This window comes from Gavialis gangeticus, unplaced genomic scaffold (genome assembly GCF_001723915.1).
Source record: "Gavialis gangeticus isolate Ggan-Ray unplaced genomic scaffold, GavGan_comp1, whole genome shotgun sequence".
Taxonomy (NCBI): domain Eukaryota; kingdom Metazoa; phylum Chordata; order Crocodylia; family Gavialidae; genus Gavialis; species Gavialis gangeticus.
Window position 1 is genome coordinate 16,269,372 of NW_017729002.1, and position 17,966 is coordinate 16,287,337.

At 46.0% G+C, this 17,966-nt stretch overlaps 1 protein-coding gene across 8 annotated transcripts in view; it reads right to left on the reverse strand.

The window, feature by feature from the left end:
- The window catches only part of MGRN1 (mahogunin ring finger 1), a 213,561-nt gene that overhangs the window by 13,767 nt on the left and 181,828 nt on the right, over positions 1-17,966 (reverse strand). For 6 of the 8 annotated variants that reach the window (XM_019507531.1, XM_019507529.1, XM_019507536.1 and 3 more), the window contains exons 9-13: positions 16,632-16,700; positions 13,459-13,618; positions 7,197-7,306; positions 5,310-5,375; positions 1,960-2,183 (exon numbers count right to left, since the gene is read on the reverse strand). In XM_019507531.1, the coding sequence (XP_019363076.1) occupies positions 1,960-2,183; positions 5,310-5,375; positions 7,197-7,306; positions 13,459-13,618; positions 16,632-16,700 (629 nt within the window). The remainder of the gene's footprint in view (positions 1-1,959; positions 2,184-5,309; positions 5,376-7,196; positions 7,307-13,458; positions 13,619-16,631; positions 16,701-17,966) is intronic. The other 2 variants (XM_019507530.1, XM_019507537.1) reach the window with 1 other exon arrangement.

Below are 17,966 nucleotides of genomic sequence, written 5' to 3' on the forward strand. Positions count from 1 at the left end.
TCAGCCAATCTGCAATCCATCTGACTGTGTAGGCATCTATGCCACAGTCGCCTAGTTTTTTAACTAGGATGGGGTGAGAGACGGTGTCAAAGGCCTTGCTGAAGTCCAGAAAGACTACATCCACCGCGACACCTGCATCTATGGCCTTTGTGACCTGATCGTAAAAGGCAATCAGGTTTCATCTGAAGCCTCTGTCAGTGGTCACCTGCATAGAATTCAACTCCATTAACTCAAGGGTGATGGGCTGAACACACCCTACTGGGATGCGGATCTGGGATTTCAAGAGACATCACATCTAGTTTTCAGCCCCTTGCAGGCATGTATTTTATGGCACTGCTTTCAACCTGGACATTCATTTCAGCTAGATAGTTTGGGGCCTGCATGAATTAGCTCTCCCACACCCATCCCACTGCTGCACCGAACTGCCAAGAAATGTACAAATGAATGTCAGCAAAGAATTATGTTCATTCACTTCAACAGTTCATTAAGGGTGCAAAATCAGGGATACAAAAACAGAGGCCTACTTTGAACAGTAGCCAGGAGCACAATCCCTTTGAATCAGACTTAGCATTTCCTAGTATCATCCTGTGATGGTGACACTGATGCAGTAACTGCAACTGCAAGAAACCAGGAAGGACACTCACCAGTTCAATATATTCATGGATGACTGCTGGGCAAGAGAAAGCTAAAGGAACTCCCCATACCATCATGTTATGCAGTCAGCAGAGAGACAGAAACACCTGTAGCTATTTACTCTTGAAGTACGTAACTGGATTAATGCCTAAATGATATTATAATGATTTTAAATTCTAGGTCTCAAAACACTTTATAAGGGATGTGAGCAAGAACATGGTGCAGTAATGAGGACAGTATCATCCAAGGTCTATGTATGGGGTCCCACAGCAAAGTGCATTTGGGAGTCACACAGGCCTTCCCCAAGGATGGCCCAGAAGACAGTGTTTGCAATTCGGGCAGTGTTTGGGAACTTCCTGACTGAGACTTTCCCAGACTTGCAATGCAGGCGTTAACTAACATGGCAACCTAGAGGCTGGTATACATGCCATGTGGCTTGACTAAGCTGGTCAAAGTAAAGTCTAGAGAAAGTGGAGGTAAAATCCATGCTGTCTCATCTAAGTAAGTCTTTTCATATGTTAACCAATCATTTCTGACATGACCCATTTAATTCTCTGTCTGAACAAGAGTGCAGAATTCAGGGATCTAGATTTCTCTTTAGCAGCTGATAAAAACTGTGCCTGTAGAGAAAAGGTCAGGAGTGGTTGGAGCACAGCACTGACAGCCAGGAATGAACTCCTTTGGTCTTGCTCTAACATTGTGTTGCTATACCACCCTACAGGAGTTACATTTTTTCCACTTGCAGAATAGAGAGACAGCCTCACAAAGGCAAAAAAAAAGTTTTCTTTCTGCATGGATCTGAGACTAGAAATTCAGATCTCATCTCCCCTTTACTCCAGAAAGGCTTCAGGGAACATGCGAGAATTAGTAAGTTTATGACATGCAAAACACAAGTCAAGAATGACCTGGTTAACTTGGACGGAAATGTTTTTCCAGCTTGCTTAAAATTCTAGATTTCTGTTAACACCTAAGGCCAAATGCCCAATTAACACTTGGGAGAAGAGAACTGCTAGTTAAAGATTCACCTTTCTTCAGTGGAACATGCAACCTCCAAATAAGACCTCTTGCAAACACTGTTAAGGTGAAACATGCAAGAGACACGTCAACCCTCCCAGTTTCTTCAACAATCAATACAATGGGCAGCAGAGGGACCTGCTGTTGTCACACCCACTGCAGCAGAGTTACTGGTGCCATCACCAGAGAGAGACAGAGAAGACAGAGACATGGGCTTATGCTTGGCCAGTTGAGCCATGGAGGAGACAACAGTTAGGGAATTCGCTGGGAAGCGCCCTATGTAGGTATAGATTCAGTTATTCCTTTGCTGACCTATCTGGAGACTTGCTTCGTTTGTTCTTTTGATGACCACTCTCCACAGCTCTGTCAATCCCAACAAGAGGTCGGCCAGACGGGGGCAGCCCATCCACCACACCGGTGTAGTTGATTTCATCGTACAGAGGAGCTGAGGGAATGGATGGTGAGATGGAGCGGAGGCCATTCAAAGCTTCCAGCAGGGAAATGGGCTCATATCCAGGAGGGATGTTGTCAGAATTCTGCAGGTGAGAAAGATAGGGCATGTTAGGTCACACCCCTCAAGCCAAACACTGTGTAAACCCTGTCACCACATAGTTCCACATCCCATTGGCACTGCACTGCTAAAGACCCCCCTGCATTGCTTCCTAAGGCAGCCCATCACCACAGAAACCACTCCAAAGCAAGCCTCAGCCATCCCTCCTGGAATGGCTGCACACTGTTAGGATAATTACAATATACTTCAAGTAAGTTCAAGATCAATTCCCGAAACAGTGCTCAGAAAAGAGCCAAGTCACCATCTCACTGAGACTGAAACTTGTTACCTTTATGAACGGTGCTTGTCACCTCTACTGCCATTTCAGCAACCAAGCAGGAGCTCCAAAGGGAGGACTGAGAGAAAGCAGGGCTTTGCAGAGCTATTGCAAACTATGCTGCCTTCTGTGTAAAGTAAGCTCTAGGTTTCCTTAATGGTTAAAGGGATACTTTGACTTAAAAGAAAACCCCTTCTGTCTTGAAGTTTTGTGAACATGACTGTTCTAGACAGCAGCCAAGGTCCTTGCAGAGTAGGACGAGAGCAGATATAAGGCCTTACCATTTTTTTCCTTTGTACACTGACAGTCCTTTCTGCTGTTTCTCTCACTCAGTTCCCTCCGTTTGGGTGAGTCTTTCCATGCAACGTTTTTTGTTTTTAAATTATGAAAACAATTGTAAAATCACATACATTAGCAGGAGCCTGGGGAACAGTGCAAGCTACAGAACTATTTTGAAGTCCCCGTTTTTCCCCTTCAACTGACCGGATTTCAAAAGTTAAAGATGCCTGTGTAACAGGGCACGCACCTCGGCGCCTGTTACAGTTAGGACAGCTTCACTTGACACCTGTCGGAGGGAGAAAACTTACCTGTATGTGAAAGGCAAATTAAAAGAACAGGGCTGCACAGGCCGTCAGGATCCCAGGTGTCATTGCTTGCCTCTTGCACTGCCAGCAGTGGGGAAACATGGGAGCATTCTTATTGGTTCTGGGAGGAAACCCGGGACTTAAAACCTAAGTTGGGCCAGAGGGTCAGCTACCCTGGAGAGGGGATGCACTGGAGAGAGGAAGCTTGTGCAAGCTGTGCAGAGGCATGGCAGCTTAACTGGTACAAAGACCAGGAGACAGCCTGGAAGCCAAACCAAAGGGGATACACGTACCTCAGATGACAGGATGACACACGAATCCTCAGTTCGCTGACCCCTCTCCTTTTCCCTGAGGAAGAAAACCCAAGTAGGCTGGACTCGCCAGTGATTGCCATTCCTTCACACGAACGAAGGATCCTCGCATTGTCCCATCACCTGAGGTATGTGTATCCCCTTGTCTCCTGGTCCTTGTATTGGTAAATCCAGTTAAGCTGCCATGCCGTAACGTGGCTTGCACGAACTTCTGCTCTCCAGTGCATCCCCTATCTGGGGTAACTGACCCTCTGGTCCAACTCAGGTTTTAACTTCCAGGTTTCCTCCCAGAACCAACAAGAACTGGTACCACTCCCACATGTTTCCCCACCGCCGGCAGTGCAAGAGGCAATCAATGACACCTTGGATCCTGATGGCACATGCAGCCCCATTCTTTTAATTTGCCTTTCATATGCAGGTAAGTTTTCTCCCTTCAACAGATGTTGGGTGAAGCCTCCTAATTGTAACAGGCACCGAGATGCGTGCCCTGTTACAATGGCCCTTCAAAAGCAGTTAAACCCCTGTTAATTTAACCAAATTATTGATAATTATCATAAAGGCCCTTTGAGCTCAGTCACTTACTCTGTAACAGAGGGCCCTTGGGTTTTGCAGCCGTCCAATAAATTTCACTAGGTTAAGCAAAAGTGCAAACAATACGCTCAGTTTAGCATCTCTTCTGGAACAGACTGAGATGCTCCAGCTGTTTTATTTTGTGCTGCATATCAGTGCCAAGATTTCTGTATTGAAAAAGATAAGCAGTGTGCAGGGTTTGGAAGGGGGGGCTGTGCATGTGTTGGAAGTCATGGTAGCAAGGTCCAGAAAAAAAAACATTAATGCAACAGGTGAGTGAGTCCTCTTCTTAGCCTTAAAACTAAACCAAAAAAAACAGCAGCAAAGACAAAGGCTCACTACAAAAGTAATATATTTTGAAGGACTCAAGCAGTGTGGTATGGGACTGTACTTAGACCTTTAAAAGTTTACCTGTCACATAGATGCATAATAGGTGGTATAGGACCTAGCCCACTGTTTCAAGGGACAGAAATGCTAAGAATATAGTAACCAATAGGTTTACACCTAACCAACAGGTTTTCTTCCCAGCCCTGAGGCAAATTTTACAGCCAGCAGCTACCAGGGTCTTGAGAATACATTATGGAAACTTAAAAATGTCTTTAAGAAATGACACCCTCTTGTTGGACACATACCACAATGCTGTCCCCAAGTCTGAGCTCACAAAAGTTTGATATATATTTACTTTGGTTGGTTTATAAGGTGCAAACATACCCTGCCTTCTACTTGAATCTTATTCTGCTGACAGCATCTCTATAGACCAGCCTGTTTTGTTTGCAGATTTCTTTTTAGATAACTCTCCAAAGGACACATCTTTCATAAAAGCAAAGTGATTTTTATTGCACCTAAGATTTGACTTGGCTCTGCCTACTACCAGTCTTGACACCTCAGAGCATGAGGTGAGCATTTATCGAAATAAATGCCCAAGCAAAACCTCCAAAGAGGTCAGACAAATGTGGACACACTTTACCAAATAATCTCCTGGGAGGAACACCAGCTTACCCACAGTCCTAAGGAGCCAGGAAAATAAGCAAAAAGGGAGACCCAGCACAGGACTAGGGGCTATGTGCCAATCTCAGTGACTGTGACTTCTGGCAAATCTCTTAAACTTCTCTATACCTTAGTTTATCAAAAAGAGGATACTGATCATTCCCTCTGGTAGAGCAGGTGAGGGTTAGTGAGCATCTGTGAGGGGGTGAGAGTACTACTGTAACTAACATGGAGCCAGTGGTTGGAGTGTTTACACTTTATGCAGGAAGAGTAAGTTAAGCCTAGAGCATTAGCAAGCCCTCATATATAAAATGGTTTCACATGCTAGTGAGACTCTTGGTGAGTAATTACTGTAGTAACCAAATGTGACCAAGTCCACTTACTGTTTCTCTTTTAGGTTTCTTGCTGGGCTGGGTGACAGTGTTCACTTTGGGATTTTTAAAGGGACACTGTCAAGAAAAAATCATATTGTAAACAAGGATTTTCCTTTCTTGTACCACTAAAACCTGAGATCGTGCTCATGAATATGACCAGCTTGTTCTTGGTGATACTACTTGTTATCTTCTTACGCTGCTCTCAGCTTCAGCAGGGACTCTTAATGGGTCAGTTTCATGTCCCATTTCTCAGCCCTACCCAAGACTCCTGGTTGATTACACCACAGGGGAAGGGGGAATAAAACTGGTTTTAACTGAACTGTTTAAGAATACCATGAATACAACCTCCTGTTCCCATCAAATAACAGTCACATCACAAATCCCAAGTTCTGGGGCCAGAGTACTTAGCATTTGCAAAAAAGTAGCATCCAAACAAAATGGATCTCTTTGTCTTCCCACCCCTTTTTCCAGTAAAGCCCTGGAACATGACTGCAGATCAGAAATCAGTTCTGGGGCAGTTTTAAAGGTGAAATTTGCCCAGCTCAGCTAGGCCAGGGAGGTACCAGGTCCAATACGTTCCTTCTGGCATCTACTTGTCTAGAGTGACTTTCCTTGCATATCCCTAAGTCAAGAGAGTTTTCAAAACGATAATCCAGGCCTGAAGGGCAGAGTGCTCCCAACCAGTCAAGAACGTGTATCTGGCTTGCTTTTAAACCTAACTGCTGGGCAGCAAATAAGGCCAGCATTCAGGACTGGAGCCAACAAAGAAAGCAGGCAGGATGGTAAGAATGGTTTATACATCAAAAGACACCAGTATCTTGGGGCTGACCAATAAATCTGTATCACTGAACTAGGGGCAGTAGAGCAAATTCCAAACCCTGAACAATGTCCTGGGGACTTCTCACCTACAGCTCATTCCTGATGGAGGCCATTCATCAAGCTAATGGTGCTACGTCTGAAGGACACATGATGGCACTGGGCACCCTAGTTCCAGCAGATATCACCTGTTCCTCTGTAGGGCCCTGTGCAGAGGAACTAGTTGGGACTTAAAAGTACTAACCCTTCAGACATTCTCCCTGGCTTCAAAGCAGGGTTGACTTTTAAGTCAGATCCAGCTCTGTGGGCTGAGGACAAAGGAGGGTTTATATCCTCAGATCTGGATTTCTCCACTCTTCCCTACTACCCAGAGGAAGGAGGATGGTGGAAGCCCTCTTCATTTGGAGAGCAGATTTAACTCAACTGTTCTTTTACGCACACTCTGGGAATTGGCTGTATGATCTCTTGTTCAGGGATATAGCAGGGCTCACTCTGCTGGATGCTGTACCATAGGCCCACTGCTCACTCACAGAGAGCTTGCTCTAATGGGGTTTCCAGCTAGCATGCCCACATCTTAGTTGAACACAAGAGCATTTCATTAAAATACACTTTTAAGTGTAATTTTCCATGATCTCAGGCTTTAACCAGCCATTCTCCTGCCCTGCTGTACCATTGTTCTCCACAGTTGAGCAGAACCTTCTTCTTGCTAAGGCACCTGTTGGGATTTTTCTTTCTCTAGATCTGGTGGCTAAGAAGGAAAAGGAAAACCAACCAGAACCAGATTTGTAATCCTGTGGCTGGCCCAATTTCACCATACATAAAGTATGTGGCAGGGGAGAGGGCTCCCAAGGAAAGTGGTCAATGGCAGGAGAAACAAATACTCAAGTCTGAGATTACTCTGAGTAGAAAGGCCTCAAACAACTCCCAGAGATTTGGCTCAGCCTCAGTGAAGGACATCCATCAATGGGCCAAACCAGTCAAGATGGAACCTGGGAATGGGTAAAACAGGTGGACAACACGATTTCTGGTTCCTTGCCAAGATGATCACAGGCACTGGGTACAGGGTTGCAAGTTACTTACAGAGTGTTCATCATGGTCCATGGTTTGGGCGAGGACAGGGCTGAATGAGACAGGTGATAAAGCCCCAGGCTTCTTCCTCACAGCTCGGATCTGCAGCAGGGCACGGAAGGCTAAGAGGGAACATCATACAGGTGACTATACCAGTAGCAAAGGGATGTAGACCCAGGGCACAGGGACAATGGCAACTTCTGGTTACAGCCACACCTGCTTTCTTTTGCACCCCTGCCTGCCCTCTCCCAACAAGTCAGTACCCATGGTAGTTGCCCCATTTGCCCTACCCTAGTTATACCACTGGACTACATAAACTACACAGCCACAGCAAAGTCACAGGGTCAGGTCACAGCCAGTCAGTAAGGGACCTTGGTCAGATGCCCTGTCAGCAAGAAGAGTTAATCAAATTAGGACCTAGAGAGCAGGGCCCGTAGACATTCTTAAACCAAACTCTGGCAACTGAACAAGTGGAAGCCAAATGCTGCTGTAAGAATGACAGACAGGAATAATATGTTGATGGAGACAGAACCTAGCTACAAGGAGTGACTATGTAGTCCCATCCCCAGTCCTGGAAGGCACCACTCTCATAAATGACCTTGTGGACAAAAACTGAGCTTCACATCAATAGAAAGTTCTACTGTATCTAAAAAACGGCCATACCAAAGGCTGCCAGGGCTGGCTGTGTCAGTCAGTGAAGGTGCATCTGTGCAGCGCAAGGCAGTGCCAATACAGGGATGCTCTGAAATAGCTGTCAAGGAAAACTAACTAGTGTGAGAGTAGTCTACAGCCATGCCTGTACTGCTTCTGGTTCTAAAGCTAGTGCCTGCAGAGTCAGCTTGGGATGCCTGCACAGTGCTTCTCTTCTGTGAGATATAGCATAAGTATTTTTGAGTCTGAGCTCACTTAATCAGATGCTATATGTCTTCAAGGTGCAAATCTATCCTGCCTTCTGTCTGACTTCAGACTAATGTGGCTAACAACTTCTTTCAGGTAAGTTCCCGAGTGCTAGTGAGATGCCTAGCTGGAGGACAGGAGGTGTTACATGTTATTAGTTACCGTACATTATGCTGATCCCCACAGAAATGCATGGGCAAAGACACAGCTACAAGGAACAAATGCCTTGGAGTAACACAGCAAGGTTACAGAGGGGTGAGAGAATGCCATCAGGCAGGCAGGTTGTCATGCTTATTGCTGCATTAGTGCTGGGAGATGTAAGGAAGAGGCCAGCCTTGAGGCTGCTTACTGAGAAGTAGGAAGGAAAGCAAGTAAGACCCTAGCAGATCCTCTACCAGACCTCTGGCAGCCGGACCATCAGTCTCCAGGGCAAGGAGATCTGCAGCCCATTGCAACTTATTCTGTGAAACCTGCAGATGATTTTGCTCCTCGCATTGCATCTCAGTGCCGGTGTGTGTGCGTGCGTGCGGTATTTCTGGTTATAACTGCATTAAAGAGTGAACACGTCACAAGTTGGAGGGGAGAACAGGCACAAAGACAGACCCCAATCAAGAAATCTGTGAGATGGTCTGAGGCAGATCCTGTTTCATCCCCACACACAAGACTCTCAGTGGCTAAATTCTTTTTTTTTTTTTATTTCACTGAAGAGAACATCCCTTGTACAGGTCCATTTAGAGCTGTGTAGAGCCACTCAAAATTACTGGGGTGTGTTCACACTCTGATGGCTCCGCTACAGTGGCTCCTGTCTATTGTTAAAATTTCTGGTGACAGAAGCAGCCTAATGAAGACAAAGACTAAGAACAGCCCAGCCATATGTTTTCCTACTCCATTCAGCTGCTAGAAGAGCCAGTACAGGGAGTGTGATGTCCGTACTGACGCTGCATTCCCCAAGAAGCAGATCTTTGGCAAGCCTGATACTATGGGTCCTTTCCCTGGCAAATCCACCTCTCTTCTTAGCATTTATAAGTAAGCTAACAGCACCAAATTTATGTTCAGGAAGAGCTGGTAGCTCATAGTTGAGGTTGCCTGACACTTTCCATTACAAAATCCTGATTTTGGTTATTTATAAACTTTGCCAACCTTTAACTGCTCAGGCTGAGATTTCCCAGGCCATCTGCCTCAGACAAACTCTCTCTGGCAAGTTTAGGAAAAATTATTATTCAGTTAGCTGTAAGGTTATGTTTATGGCAAAATATATTATTTCTCCATTTTACAAATTCCTACAACTGTTTTGTTGAGAAGCTCTAGTGTCTTTATGCTTTGGACCAGGAACTTAACATTTAGTAAGTTTGTTGTTCCATCAGGGATGGACTTTTTCTCATCCTATAAAGGCTCTCTCAAATTTGGTCAAGGTGCAAACTTCTAAAAAAAAACAAAACAAAACAAAACAAAAAAAACAAAACAAAAAAAAAATCACACCATTGTATGGTCAAGATAGTCTTGTTAAAGGCTTGCCACTAAGTTCTGTCTGTATTGCTCCATCCCCTACGTGCAGACTAGCCTGAGCACATGTCAATCTCGCAAAGCACCTTTGTGTTAACTACAATGCATATCTCTATCCTCAGACAGCAAAAAAGCATGCTCCATTCCAGTATTGCTGGGTATTAAGCAGGTCTTAGGTAGTGCCCCTCCTGACAGTCAGAGTCTACCCCAGCACTGGGTGTTAGAAGAGAGATTAATGCTACATACAGGTCTTGGGCTTTCAGTGTTCCCCCTCCTGACATGCCAGTAGTGAAGAGGTGGAGGAAGAGGAGGCGGCATCCTAACTCACATATCAGATTATGAGGAGTGGGGCAGGTCAGACACAAGGAGTGAGATGGACAACAGGATCAGTAATAGATGAAGAGTATAATGGGGGAGAGAACAAGAGGAGAAGCAACAGACACAGTGGCCAAGACAGACAAAAATGAGTTGTTATGATATTATGGGACACTCTGCTCTGCCACCTGCAACTGAACCCAAGTCCCGAGTCTCTACATTCACATTCCTTTCCTGATAGCAAACAGCTCTGAAATCTATCAGCAAAGCATGTCACATACCCAGTCTAATGGCTTGTCCACAGAGAGGATAACAGACTACTAGTGCTCCCAGTTACTCAACTGGTCTGTGCTACTGATCTAAAGGGTACAACCCTGTGGGTGACCAATACCAGGACTGGCACAGTTCCAGGTGATGCAATGCTTCTGGTTTTAATGCTTAAAAAGCATAGAAAAACAATTTTTAAAAAGAACCAAGCACTACACTATAGTTAAAGAGTGGTAATGTTACCAAGTCAGGGACATAAGTTTTAAGAAACACCAGAATTAATGCTGCCAGTATAACTTTATTTCAACTCCTTTATGCACATGCATTATGACAGTTTAATTACATGATTAGATACTATTTTTTCCAAGGGATTTTTTTTCAAGATCCATCCATCCTGTTAAAGTGACCCAAAAACCAAGAAACAACTAGGATTATTCTTGCTTCCTTACTACACCAAGGGAAGGCTTGAAAGATTTTTGTAGTGTATAGGGAGAAAATGATATGAAGTCATTTTAGAGCCTGCTAGTGGCACTCTTTGCTTTCTCGTCTTTAGAAATCTCCAGACAGAGATTAAACACCTCATCAAGGACCAGGGTCCCAAAACAGCATTAACTGCAGATCAGCTGTTTTTCAACCGCGAGGGGCTGGGCAGAAAGCCTACCCACTTTGGGAAGGAACAGGGAGGGTCCAAAAAGAGAAGGGCAGGGTAGTCCCAAAACAGGAGGGTGGGCCTCCCCTTGCCAAGTGCTGGGTGGCCCCAGATTCAGTCACTCTCCCCAAATTGGATACAAAGAATTGCCACCTCAAGGCCCGCTGCCCGAAACAGAGGAACCCCAACAGGTATGTCAACCGAGCAACAGTTGTATGCATTGAGAGGGGAACCCCAAGCCGTTTGGAGGGGGTGTACCAGTATCTACAAGAATACAAACCCTGAGGAAGTGGTGGCCCCCTACAGGACAGAGGTGATGGTATGTGGGAGAACCCTAATTGGGGAGGTGGACACCGGAGTCAGTGTGTCATAACCATCAGTCAGCACAAAAATATATGAAGCTAGGCCTTGCATGGCTATATATATTTTAGTTAGCACAAGTTATTTTGGATCTGACTGCACCTCTGTGGCTTGCTCTTAGAGGACTCTGTGGTGGTATAACACATGCCAAGGAGGTGAAATCCAAAAATGAGAAAGGAAGTGATGTTCAGTGAATCTATTTAAATGTCTTTTTTATAAAGATTTATATATCCTCCCTTCAATTAAAATTCCTGATTCCAGCCCTCTGGTCCTCCAAGGATACTGACAGATTAAAAAAAAGAGAGAAAGAAAAGACGTAGAGATTTGATATTTTTAAGGTTAAAAACCGAACAGAAAAAAACTTCCTGCTTCTAGCCATCTTAAAGTAGCAAAAGGCAAGATCCTCCGTTTTTTTTCCTTTACAGATTATTTTTAAAGAATCCAGTGGCATTCTGTGTATTCCTGAGCCCTATGGTGACAGAATGCTCTTTTCTGCCGCACTAGGGGGCACTATGAAATATTTAAATTGCAGCAACTTCCTGTCAGAAGCAGGGGTCACTGGGTTCTCCATAAGCCTACATAAAGCCAGTCTCTGTTCTGAGCTTCATACAATTCAAGATGGTGAGTGGAAGGCCAGCTAGAATGGATCTAAGACAGAGCAGGAGGAAAGGAACTCAAGGCAGTGACTGTAAATGTGTTTGCAGAGTTTGGAGGCAAAAGCTATGAGAACCGTGGAGAGGCAAGGGGTATAGGCTGAGTTCAATAAATCTGATGCTGCAGTTTGAGCCCTGCTGATCCTTGAGGTGGTCCACAATCATCAGGGAACCCACCCGCTGCAGTTTTTTTAAAGCACAATGCTGGGATATTTTGTCCCAGATAAAGCAGTCAGCACTACAACCGCAGCTAGCACAAGAAAAGACAGAAACTGATTTAAAAGCTTTGAACTCCTCAGAGGAACAAATGCTGCGGGAAGGCTCTGGAAGCCACAGAAGAGGCCCTGCTTGTACTCCAGTGTAAAGAAATGTAACCTCATCTGATTGGCTTGCAGCAGAAGGACGTATCTGCCACCATCCTATTCCTGGGAACTCCTGAAATATTAACAGGGCACTTAGATGGAAACAAGGCAGCAAATACTCTACTTCTGCATCAACCTTTTTTTTTCATTTAAAAGGCTCTGAATTAGCAGATGTGGAAAGGTTTTAACACATCTATATGCCAGACTAAAAGCCATTTGGTAACAGAAATTGAGCAAACCATGGGCTTGCAAGAGCTTCACTGATTTAATATAATGCAAATGAGTTAACACTGATGTTCAAGAGCGACAGGAGCCAGTTTACTTAGTGAGGAACTGTGCTGCTCATATAAAAGATATGCCCACCCTGGGATAGGAACCTCTTCAGTCTAGCAGAAGAGGTTCTTATCCCAGGTAATCAACATTTCACTCTTCTAAATGCTGACCATATTTCAGAGTTGTGAAGGTTGTGGGGGTGGGGTCCTCAATTACATTACATTGTCATCACATGGTAACACCTGGATCTTCAACCCTCAAAAAGACAGTTAAGCAAAGTGGCTTAGCACAGAGCAGGTCCCTACTGCTCCCTTGCCTAAAAAGGGGAGAGGGCAACTAAACTTAACTTGGAATCAGGATTTCTTCACAACAGACACTACTGACTTCTCCTTCCAAACCAGCATAGATACTTTTTGTCTACAAATCAGATTCAGGTTAACAGCTAGGTAATGGAAATGACCACATCTATCCCTTGGAGCTTGGAGTCTGGAATTCTTTTAACACTACATTTATTCTCTTCAGAAACCCAATTCCAAGTGTACTGTCCCAAATGGATTAGCCAGAGAGGGTAGCTGTTCTGTACTGAGAGCAGTGCAGGATGGGGAAAGAAACCATAGCAAACAAGGTGCCTCTGTGGATGCTATTACTTAGGAGATACTGACCATCTAAAGTATGCCAGAATGTAGGGAAGGCCAGAAATGGACAGAGCCCCTTACCTAGGTCACACCTATGGTTACTAGCATACTAAAACTTGGGTTTGTTTTTGTTGATGCCAGGATCCCAAGTGCTAATTCAGCTTTGTGCATCTGCTCTTCTACCCCCACTAACTGAGCAGAAGGGAAGAGGTGCTGATTACCAGTTACCAGACTCGATGCCCAAGATTCTTGTGTTGCCGGACCCTGGGACCACCCCTGTCCAAGTGCGCTAGGATTCTGTACTCAAACTAGGAGGCTACTGGCTGCTGACATGTGTGCTCCTCTATAGGGCATACTCACGCAGCCGGCAGATAGGGCAGTTGTTGGCCTGGTAGCGCAGGGTGTCAGCACAGGAATTACACAAGCACAGGTGCCTGCAAGGCAGGATGAGGGTGTCTCGCAGGTCAGACAGGCACACAACACACTCATTGCTGTTGTCACTGTTCTCATCATCAGAAGGCTGCAACAAGAGTTAAGAAACTGTTACATAAATACAACTGCCAGGTATCCAAAAGAGAACACTGCAGCCCAGGGAGGCACTTTCTGCCTAAATGCAGCTCATTCTCAACAGGTAATGGGGCTGCATGGATTTGCCCAGGTCTGCAGTGTTCAGTCAGACAGGGATCTCCCAGGGAAAGCACATCCCCCGAAGGCATCCGGCTGATGCAGCTGGCTCCTATGCCTTCCCACCTTGCCTGCTTTAACAGTACCAGGGCTAGGACAGGAAATCATGGAGCTGTACTTGGATCTCAGGTCTTAGGTTCTCCCTTCTCCTGAGCTGTAGAGTGAAAGGAGCACCCTTTCACTAGGAGCTTCCCCAGGCTCAGCTGAGTGCCTGTCAAGTCTTTTCCTTCATGGGGCTTCCAGAGCCCAGCAGGGAAGGGACAAGAGCTGATCAGCAGGGATCTGGGTTTTCCATTTGCCATGGAAAAATGCAGACTTTCTCCTCTAAAGGAGAAAAACCTGGGAAACTGCGGGTTTCCCTTTGCAGGCTGGCAGAGTTCCAGCCTGCTAGAGGCTGCCACATGCGTGTATGCACATGCACGTGGCAGCCAGGCAACAGTGGAGAGCAGCTCCTGCAGCTCCTTCCAGGTAAATCTATGTGGGGGGGCAGGAGGGGGGCACAGGCCATGCATTGGAGGGGCAATACATGCCCCCCCCCCAGATTTCTGCACCCACAGTGGGGCAAGGGGCTGCAGCTGGGACAGGCCAGCTCCAGACAGGAGCCACTTCTGCAGCCCAGCAGATGAGACCTGGCGCAGAAGGGAGCACTACACTGCCATGTTTGCCAAGGCGAGGTGCCCCCTGCCTGCCCAGCAGCAGCGGGGACACAACTCCACGTCACTGCTGCACCTCACCTTGGGGGCCATGGCGGCGCAGCACTCCAAAGGGGGAACCACTCCTCCCAGCCATTACAGTGCCTTCTGCTGGAGCCTAAGGGGATTCTTCAGACTCATCCAGCTCCCCCTGTTGGAGCTGCACACACCCCTACTGCAGTGATTCTCAACTAGGGTTCCACAGCACCCTGGGGTGCCTTGAAATCCTTTCAAGGGTGCTGCATAATATTAGCAGTTTGGTGCGTAAATATGATTCACCAGATAAACATAGAAATTGCAAAAAGGAATCCATAGTGTTAAAACATCTTGCCCTGTTGCGGTCTTTCTGAGTTCTTCACACCAGAAAAATTGCTCTATTATTTTTCCACAGTCAAAAACAAATTAAAACTAAGAGCTGGCATTTTCTGAGGGGTGCCTCAAGTCGAATGAGGGGCACTGTAAGCCTAAACAGATTGAGAACCACTGCCCTACTGCTGGTGACCTCAGCACTACATGACAAATCAGTGCCATTCTGAGTTCCCTTTGCTAATGCAGGCTGGAATACAGATCACATTGCCGAATGAGCTGTAAAGGAGAATGTAACAGCACCTGCTCTTGCCAGAGCAGCAAGGCAGCTTACTGACCACACTAGCAATGCACACTGTGGATCATCCTTCCTCTTTCCATTTTACACTGGTGGCCTAGTATGCTGGAACACAACAAACAGCCCAAATGGAACTGTACACTAGGTGAGGGGTGACTCGTGCCTCCTGAGTCTGGGGAGGCACAATTTGTGGGTAGGCCGAAAGTCCAATATCTATTCCTATACTTCTATGCCATGGCTTTGTGTCCCCCCTGACGCCACTGGCCAACGTAGCAAAAAAACTGCCCTGTCCTGAGCGATGCCAAGTTGGGGGCCAATCTTGGGGGGGCGCACATACCCCCATACCCCCTCTACCAGTTGCCTGTGTACTGGGTTATGTCTGAAAGAGCTGGATCACAACATATTGGGAGCACAAAGAGGAGCCCTCAGCACAAGGCCCTTTACAGGAGAAGGGACTCAGCTTTTCCTCTTTGGTGACTTTCCTCTCCCAGCTCCTCTACTTGCACACAGCACTGGAGAATTCAGAACAGTGGTTACAAAAACAGCCTACTTTGGAGGAAACCCACATCACTCAGTGTTTCTTACCTACAGAGCATCAAATGCATGGATCCTCTCAGCACTACCTGAGGCACAGAAATCAAGTGACTTGCTGAAGGCCACACAATACGCCAGAACCCTGAATGCAATCCCAAACTCCTCCGCCTAAAGAGGGAGTTACATTCCTAGTTAAAGCACTTTCCACATACTCCACCTGACAAGAGCAATGCAACACACAGTCAACTCCTCTATTGCTGCAGGGTCACAAAGTACTTAAGGGCTGCACTGCATGGATGGCAAATGGGCACAAGGGGAACCAGAACTCCTTGCAGTGAGGACTGAACATGCACGTGCTTCTGATTTAAAAAAAAAGAGCCACCAAGTGGGTCCCAGAAGCATATTTCAGATCACAAGTTGTGAATGAAGTGCAGAAGTCCACCCTGTTTTGTGGGTATCACAAGAAGAGGTGATTCTAGGGTTGTTTAGGAGGTAAAGGACCTACTTAAGTGTGAGGAAATGGGACAATGATTTTGGCCACTGAAGCAGTCCGACTGGAGCGGAGCTTAGAAAGGATATGAGGCAGCAATTGCAGAGACTGGGACAACTCTCCTAATGCATCATGTGCTGTGGAAACAAGCACCCTCGAAAACCAACTGGGAGTTAGTACTCAACTCTCTCCAGCTGCTTTGAAAGTCCCAAGCTTGATGCATATTCTCAGGGGTCTCAAGTTGCTTAACAAAACATTTAGATCCAATTCACCTCAGTGTAACTATGCTGACTTCTTTGGTGTTCTGATAGGAATGAGCCTGCGCTTCTACAACTACTGGAAAGGCAATGTGCTCCACTTCTTTGCTGATATGACTGAAGGAGGACTCTCTTCCTCCCCTGACTCCCCAACAATGAGCCACAACCCACATACAAACTCAAAGCAAAAGCTGACCCCACCCCCCAAAACTGGGCACCCGCCACATGGCTCTGAATGTAGAAAAGAAAAGGAGCTTGGTAGACACTTCTACCTTGGTCTCCTGGTTGTTTTTGTTCTCGATGCCATAGATCTCCTGAAGCAGGTAGCTCACCCGATCCACCTAGGGAAATAAGAACCATGGTCTTAACTCTAGGTCAGCGTCTCTGTTTGCAGCTATTCAGTTTCTATCACTTCACCAGACCCAAGTTAATGGAACGAATGGGAGGTCTCCCGAGGTTCTCTGCTACAGGATAGGGGAACTGGCACTCACAGGGCCACGTGAAAGGTGCACCGATCTAAACAAACCATGCAAAGAACAGAGTTTGTGGTAAGCCATGATTCCCTCCTGCTCTACACAGCACAGCCCCCTATTCAGACCGAGCAGAAGAGTTAGAGCTGGGTGAGACAGCGACAGGGAGGGGCCATTCCAAATGCAGTCAACAATGCTGCATCTCAAAATCGACAATGCTTATTTCAGGTTTGAACCCAAGATTCAAGCTAGCTTTGACTGGATCTGCAGGCACTCAGCACCTCTCAGGTTTAGGCCTTTTTTCTGTGAAGCATTATTAATCTTTATCTAAGGAAGGCCGTGCAGTATTTCAAACCATCCTAGTACAAAAGTTGAATAAAAGGTCTTGCTTCTGCAGTACTTCAGCAATGCTCCGCCAGTACCCATTAACACAACCTACATGGCGTTGCTGTGGTATTTCATTGTCAGATAACATAACAAACCTACACCAATCACAGCTAAGACAAATCTCCCTCAGGCTTGAAACTGCTAATAGCTACATCATGCGAGAAAACCACTTCTATGGTTAGATATGTGGGGACTATGTTCTTTGAGTGCTGTGTACTTTAAGCACTCACCAACCAAAGCACTCAAGCACCCCTTGAGAGGGTTTCTGTAACAGACTCCGTTTTTCAACACTGCATGTTGCAGTTACTGGGATAATAATATTTGCAGGCAGGCAGACAAAGTTGGCAAACACAGTAACAGGTTATGGATTGTAATACAGCTGCTTGTACATCCTTGGCCTTGTTCACGTGCTCAACTTAATGTCCATCTACATAGCAACCTGTGGAGAAGCTGGGTCAGCAGCTGATGTTATGGCACTTTAGTCCAAAGAGCCCTTGGACAGGATGGGAGGATACCCAGGTTCAGTTCATACTAGGGCATTTTTTTAGGTCAATTCCCAGATAGGAAAATCTCTCACAGCACCAGGAGATAGCCAGGGGAAGAATCCTTTCTTCCGTATGTCAGGAAGGGTTGTGGGAGAGGAAGCTGGGAACCAAAGAAGGGAAAGGAAGAATCAGGAGTCAGAAGGAAGAAGAAAAGCAGGAACACCCAGAGCCACTGTGCTAGCAGATATAGTTTTACTCTCACCCA